The 7,696-nt window shown below is 43.4% G+C and overlaps 1 protein-coding gene across 6 annotated transcripts in view; it reads left to right on the forward strand.

Moving 5' to 3' along the window:
- Positions 1–7,696, forward strand: part of SH3RF2 (SH3 domain containing ring finger 2) — a 124,761-nt gene that overhangs the window by 73,570 nt on the left and 43,495 nt on the right. For all 6 annotated transcript variants that reach the window (XM_077773033.1, XM_077773034.1, XM_077773032.1 and 3 more), the window contains one exon: positions 4,865–5,188. In XM_077773033.1, coding sequence (XP_077629159.1) covers positions 4,865–5,188 — 324 coding nt within the window. The remainder of the gene's footprint in view (positions 1–4,864; positions 5,189–7,696) is intronic.

A 7,696-nucleotide genomic window follows, 5' to 3' on the forward strand; every position in this document is an offset into this window, starting at 1 on the left:
GAAGCACCATTGATTTTATTACCCATTTTTGGTACTCTTTTTTCCCCAAACTTCTACATTTAATGATTATTCATTTGGACACTCTCCCCACTTTACCTCTAAAATTAGCGATTATGAGAACCCTCAAGATGATCATCAAACTAGCCATTGCTTCATTTGTTCTCCTAACTGCTAGGAGGGGGAGAAAGATAATCAAGTGGTTGCTCTAATCTGGAAACCTGATTTTCAAAAATTACTTGAAATCTAAATTGAGCTTTTTAAAGCAGTACTTAAATTTTGACTCCAGTCGTTTCATTAAGACTAGCACTTGCTAAGAATTCTTTAAACAAGTTTTGAATTATCAGTGCCATCCAAAGCAAGTGAAAAGAAGGAAAGCTTTCTTGTAAGAGTGACGTGGGTTTTTTTTTTCTTTTTTGCATAAACAGGATTTTTCTTGTTAATGTATGCCTTGACTTATTGAATTACACCTGAATAAAAAGGTGGTAATACAAATACTGAGCTTATACCCATTCTTGTCAGGACTTCTCCAGTGAGGCCTGCCTGTGTTATGTGAACCTTGCTCAGCCCAATGAACCTCAAGGATATTGTTTCCAATGAGTGGCTACAAATTTAAGAGATGTGCTGTCTTTTCCCAGCTGAGCTATTAATCACGTTGGCAGAGCACAGGGCAGACCAAGAGTCACACAGAGCCCTTTGTCAATGTGGCTGATGTAAACGCTGAAGATGTTGCTCACCAAGGGAAAGAACAATTAGGAAGCAGGAAAAAGAAATTAGCTTATTTCATCGTAGCTGTGAATGACCATAAAATGAATGACTTGACTCATTCAACTCAAAGAGTCTATGTTGCCCTCTTAATGGGTCAACACTGGAGGGATAGGTGCTCTGGGGAATGCAGACATTGTCCCTAGTCACACTGCTGTCAGAGCTTGCCGACACAACTTCAGTAACTTCCTAACCCGTCTCCCTACTTCTGCGCTGGCACTTCTGAATAAAAAGAAAGCCCATTCTGGCTTTTTTGTTTTTTGTTTTTATTTGTATATGGCAAAAATTTACTCTTTTTGGGCCCACTTCTATACATTTTGGTAAATACGTACAGGATACCCCACATCACCATCATGATATAGAACAGTCCCAGGGCGCCTGGGCAGCTCCATCAGTTAAGCCTCTGACTTCGGCTCAGGTCGTGGTCTCACAGTTCATGAGTTCGAGCCCCAAGCTGGGCTGTCTGCTGTCAGTGTGGAGTCGGCTTCAGATCTTCTCTTTCTCTCTGTCTCTCTCTGTACCCCACCGCTCTCAAAAATAAATAAGCCTTAAAAAAAAGATCTAGAATAGTTCCACATCGCCCAGAAATACAACAGCATGCTGACTCTTTGTAGTCAGCCCCTTCCCTGACTCCCAATAGCAAACAATCACAGATCTGGTGTTTGCTTCTATACTTTTCCTTTTCCTGAACGTCATAGCAATGGAATCCTGCAAAATGTAGCCTTTGAGTCTGGCTTTCTTCACTTAGCACAGAGTGTTGGAGATTCATCCATGTTGTCAGGCATATCGTCAGCTCTTCCCTTTTCACTGTTGAGCCGTATTCCACTGCATGGGTGTGCCCGAGTTTACTTGTCCATGAACCACGTAAAAGACAAAGCAGTTGTTTCTAGTTGTCAGCAACTACAAGTAAAGCTGCCATAAACATGCACATTCTGATTTTTGAATGGGCAAATGTTTTCATATCTCTTCAGTAATTACCTAGGAGTGGGATGGCTGGATCAGATGCGAAGTATGGGTTTAGCTTTGTAAGAAACTGCCACAGCCTAACATGAGCTTTTAAAAGCAAAACTCAGAGGCGCCTGGGTGGCTCAGTTGGTTGAGCGTCTGACTTTGGCTCAGGTCATGATCTCACGGTTTGTGGGTTCGTGCCCTGCATCAGGCTCTGTGCTGATAACCAGCTCAGAGCCTGGAGCCAGCTTCAGATTCTGTGTTTCTCCCTCTCTCTCTCTGACCCTCCCCTGCTCACTCTGTCTCTCTCTCTCAGAAATAAAGAAAAACATTAAAAAAATTTTAAAGCAAAAATCAGATTGTGTCACTCCTCTCCCTAATCCTACCAAAGTCTTCCTATTACACTTAGAATAAACTTGAGCCTCCCAGGACCTTTGTGACCCGGCCCCTCCCTGTCGCTGTGGTCTCTTTACCACCTACTCCATTCTAGCTTCTCCATTTCAGCTCTCTCTCCATTCCAGCTTCTGTTTCTTTCTTGTCTTTTTCTCAAACAGACCATTTTCCCCCCTCTTAAGGATCTTTTCACTTGATTATAATCCCTCTGCCTGGCATGTTCTTACCCCCATCTTTACACGGTTGGTTCCACCTGTTATCTGTGTCTCAGTCAAAGGTTAGCTTCTCGGCAGGACTTCTTTGGCCCACCTCTCATCTAAAGTAGGCACCTCCCCCAACCTGTCTCTATCACATCAAAGCATTTGCTTCTATCTGATTTTCTTGTTTGGTTGATTTGCTGTCTGTGCCATTTATAAGTCACCCCTTCTGGGCCACAGATCTTTTATCTTTAGTGGACAAAATAGGGGCACCTGGGTGGCTCAATCAGTTAAGCATCTGACTTCAGCTCAGCTCATCATTTCACACTTTGTGAGTTCAAGCCCTGCAGCGGGCTCTGTGCTGACAGCTCGGAGCCTGGAGCCTGCCTCGGATTCTGTGTCTCCCTCTCTCCCTGGCCCATCCCCATCTCACATTCTGTCTCTCTGTCTCTGTCTCTCTCTCTCAAAGATAAACATACATACATACATACATACATACATACATACATACATACATACATACATAAAGTGGACATAATAAGGGCACCTGAGTGGCTCAGTCAGTTAAGTATCCGACTCAGCTCGGGTCATGATCCCACAGCTCATGAGTTTGAGTCCCCCCCATTGGGCTCTGTGCGGGCAACACAGAGGCCGGATCCTGCTTCAAATTTTGTGCCTCCGTTTCTCTCTCTGCCCCTCTCCACTCATGCTCTGTCTCTCTCCTTCAAAAATAAATAAACATTAAAAAAAATTATTAAATAAAATAAATTGGACATAATAATACCCCTTCCCCTATTCGATGATTTTCTTTTTCACAATATTACCAGTTTGTGAGGTAGGAACTGCATCTTCTTTAAAAATTTTCTTTCTTGGGGGGTGCCTGGGTGGCTCAGTCAGTTGAACATCTGACTTTGGCTCAGGTCATGAACTCATGGTTCGTAAGTTTGAGCCATGCATGGGGCTGGCTGCTGTCAGTACACAGCCCACTGTGGATCCTCTGCCCCTTCTCTCTCTGCACCTCCTTCCTCCCCTCAAAAATGAATAAACATTTAAAATAAAATAAAATTTTCTATCTTGACTATTTTTAATCCTCTGCACAGTGTCATTTAAAAGTTCTTAAATACATCCTCCTACACTGCTGTTGGGAATGTAAACTGGTGCAGCCCCTCTGGAAAACAGTGTGGAGGTTCCTCAAAAAAATTAACACTAGAACTCCCCTATAACCCAGCAATAGCACTACTAGGAATTTACCAAGGGATACAGAAGCGCTGATGCATAGGGGCACATGTACCCCAATGTTCATAGCAGCACTCTCAACAATAGCCAAATCATGGAAAGAGCCTAAGTGTCTATCAACTGACGAATGGATCAAGAAGATGTGGTTTATCAATGTTCATAGCAGCACTCTCCACAATAGCTAAAACATGGAAAGAGCCTAAGTGTCCATCAACAGATGAATGGATCANTCTGAGGGCTGATGGGGGTGGGGGAGAGGGGAAGGGGGGTATGGACATGGAGGAGGGCACTTGTTGGGATGAGCACTGGGTGTTATATGGAAACCAACTTGACGATAAACTATTTAATAAATAAATAAATACATAGTTCTTAATTAGGCAAATTCCCTTTTACCTTTATAGTTGAATCTCTACAGTGGAATGAGGCACACGGCTCTGGAGGACAACTCTGTCCACGTACCTCAGCCTTCCAAAGGAAATGACCTCAAAATACAATACAGTGGTGGCTCTGGGAGACCTAGCTGGTACTGGATTGTGAGAGCTGGCTTTTACATCTGCAGGAATGTTGCTAGCTAGTTGTTAAATCATTGGTAGATAATTACACCAGAGAAATTTTCCCAAATTTCTACAAATCAGAGCTTGCACTTTTCTTTTTTCTTTCCTTTTCTTTCTCCAAACACTAGCATATCACAGACTAAGAGGCATGAAACAAGAAAGAAATGTGGGGAGTTCGAAGTGTTTAAAGGAAGTAGTGAAAGTAGCATAAAGATTCAAAGTTTCAAATACATTTACAGTATGGTTCAAATGCTTATAAGATGGGAAAACCTGAGCAAGTCCATGCACACGTGATTCCACAAGCACTCACTGAACATCCACTGTGGGATAGGGTCAAGACAAACGTGTATGAGCTCTCTGCCAACAGGTAGCTAACAGTCCAGTGGGGGAAGGAAAGGAAATGACTGCAGTGTGGTGTGTAACCTGCCACGGTGGAAAAGCACAGAAGCTGCAGCCACGCAGTGGCATTCAGGAGTGGCTGAGAGAGGAAACGGGTAGGGGTGTGCCTGGGAGAAACAGGTAAAGGAAGAGTGCTCCCAATCAGGGAAGAGTATCATGGCTTATGTTTAACGCCCACAGACCTCAGTGAGGAAGAAGAGTAGTACCTACTTTGCAAGAGAGTTGTCAGAATTTATGGATATAGCCAAATAGCTGGGACATATTGATAGAAGGGGGAAGCTGCATCCGAACCAGCTTCAGACTAGCCTCGGTAGGACTTAGCTGCTCACACCAGATCAGGAAGACTACCCTCTCATGAACCTTCTGTGTTTTCAGCCCAACCTCACTGCAAGACACCTGCTAGAGAAGAACAAAGGCCGTCATTCAACTCGCACAAAGAGCCTGTCCCTGGTGCCCTCACCCTCCCGAGGCAAAGCGGCCAACACGGCCACCCTCCGCAGAGGCCCTGGGTCCCGGAGGAAGGGGCCCGGGCAGTTCTCCATCACAACAGCCTTGAACACTCTCAACAGGATGGTCCATGCTCCCTCGGGGCGCCATATGGTGGAGATCAGCACCCCAGTGCTCATCAGTTCCAGCAACCCCTCTGTGATCACCCAGCACGTGGAGAAAGGAGATGTTCCTCCCAGCTCCGCAGGGCAGGTAGGAAACAAACGCCTGGGATAAGGGCACCTTGGGGTTAGGGAGGTGACGCACACCACGTCATACGCAGTATTAGATATTTAGTACCGTTAAGCATCCATAATGCATTAATAATAACTAATGTCATGTGTATTATGTGTCAGAGCTGTAAATACATGATCCCACAGCATCCCTGAAACAGCCTCTTGAGTTAGGTATTATTAGTGTTGTCCCCATTTTATAGATAAGAAAACTGAGGCTGAGAGGAGTTAAACAGCTTGTCGGATCATCACAGATACTGTCTTTCCCATGCTGAAAGCCATGACATGGTTCCTGGCCCTTAAATAACTTCTCTCCCACGAGATAATGGCACCCATTTTCTAGAGAGGGTTTTGGCATCACAATTAGAGATTCACTCTTCCCTTCCATTCTCGGGCAATGTCTTAGGCATCATGTGGAAAGGAAGGAAAAGAGGTGAAGAGAAACTGTGGGTTACTGTGTTTTCAGGATTGACTACATAATTTGCAGGGCCCAGTGAAATGTGAAAACGCAGACCCCTTGCTCAAAATGATTAAGGATTTCAATACGGCAACAGCAGAGCATTAAACCAAGTGAAGAGTCCTTAATACAGAGCCCCATGTGATTATACATGTCACACACAGGCACGGAGCCAGCCCTGCATGTTTTTATATGAGTACCTAATAAGATAATAATAACAAGTAAAGTGCTCAATGCCAATGCTAGACACATGCTAAGCCCCCAACAAGCATTAGCTCTTAATACTATTATTATTCAGCCCAATCACTGATTTACCAAATGAAGGGAGACACGCCACCGGGCAACTGTGGCAATCCAGAAGCAGAAGTACTTCTAACAGCATGTGGCTATTTAGGTTAGAGGGTGCTTTGAAAGATGAAGGACTGGAGGTATGAGGCGAAGTAATTAAGAACAAATGCATGTTGGGGATTCTGCTGAAAACACTCTTTGGAACTGGGCAGGTAGCAGCTTGAAAGGACAAACTTCAACTTGCACTGATGTATTTTTTTAAAGCTGTAAATCTTGTTTTTAAACATGAATCTCTACCTTGGGATTAAAGGACTTAATTGGACTCTAATCCCTTTTTAACAAGACAAGGAGGAGGAGAAAGTCAAGGGCTTCTCGAAGACCTGTGTGCTGGTCTAAAAGAACAACAATCACCATCTACAACATTTTCTATCTTACGCCACTGTCTGGATCTCCAAGAGGCTGGTTGTTCATGTGCCTCAGCGCACCACCTGTACTACATGCCCCCCACCCCCACAAATACATTTTCCCCTCTACATACTCTCTCCTTACATAAAAAACCATAAAGTTCCCTTCCTACACACACATTCCAAATGCTGTTTTACAAGTACATACATGGCTTGTGCTTAGAGTTCTCCCTCCACCCCCCCTCCACACACACACACACACTCTCTCTCTCTTTCTTTCAAATGAGGAGCCTAGTGACTCACAATTAAGCCGAAGACTAACAGAATTTTTCTAAATCCATTTTTATTTAGAGAGATAGATATTTATAAAGTACAGCCCACACCCAGTAGATCTAAGCAGGCTCACTCAGCTGTAAGTTGGTTTCCCAAGAGACCTAGCAAAGAGTCACTTTTCATGTGTCTTTTAAATTCTTCTTTCCAGCCATTTACCTCATCCACAGAGAGGCTAGAGCAGAGTGGAGACTCCTAGTAGAACTTAAAATAAATAGTATCTTTTAAATTTTAATTAAAAAAAATAAAGTAAAATAGCGTTTCTTCCTAGTTTTCACAGATGGTGAGAATTCCAAACTTTTGCATTTGTATATCCTATTCCCAGGGAACCTTTGCATGGTACTGATAGCCTTTCTCAATTCAGATGGCCATGGATTCTAAGTGTTTCTACACGTTTGCCCATGTGTTGTCAAAAACACTTAAAATACTTCACTTATAAGCTATATCTAAAGATGGGTAAAAAGTTGAGCAAATGACAAGTTCTTTTGCTTCCTTTTTCCTCTAACATCCTTGAGAGCTGAGGTTGGATCTAGCTTTTCAGATTTCCCCCACCTTCTCCATCCCAGCACCCAGCACAGTGCCTACTCTCTAATAGGCACTCAATAAATCAGGAAATCAAGACTTTTGACTTAAACATCTGGGCAGATAGTGGTGACATACACTCAGCCAGGAAAGCCTGGAGGAGGAATCATTTCCTGTAGAGAGCTCACAGGTCAGTGTAACTTTTTCAACCAATAAACATTTGTTGGGTGCTTACAATGTGCTAGTAACCATAGTGAGTACTGGGGATTCTGCTAACAAAACAACAGGAACAGCAATAGTCATCTTGAACACTTACTGAGACTAACATGATTGATGGATAGAGAAATAGACAGAGAGATAGAATGATATACTCTGGTAGGAAAGTCTTTATTTGCTAGTCTCCTAAGTCCCACCCTCTATCCTGAAAGACGGTAAGAGCCTTTGTAGGCGAGATATTATCACTACTTTACAGCAAGGTAATTAAGCA

This window comes from Crocuta crocuta, unplaced genomic scaffold (genome assembly GCF_008692635.1).
Source record: "Crocuta crocuta isolate KB4526 unplaced genomic scaffold, BGI_CrCroc_1.0 scaffold107, whole genome shotgun sequence".
Classification (NCBI taxonomy): Eukaryota; Metazoa; Chordata; class Mammalia; order Carnivora; family Hyaenidae; genus Crocuta; species Crocuta crocuta.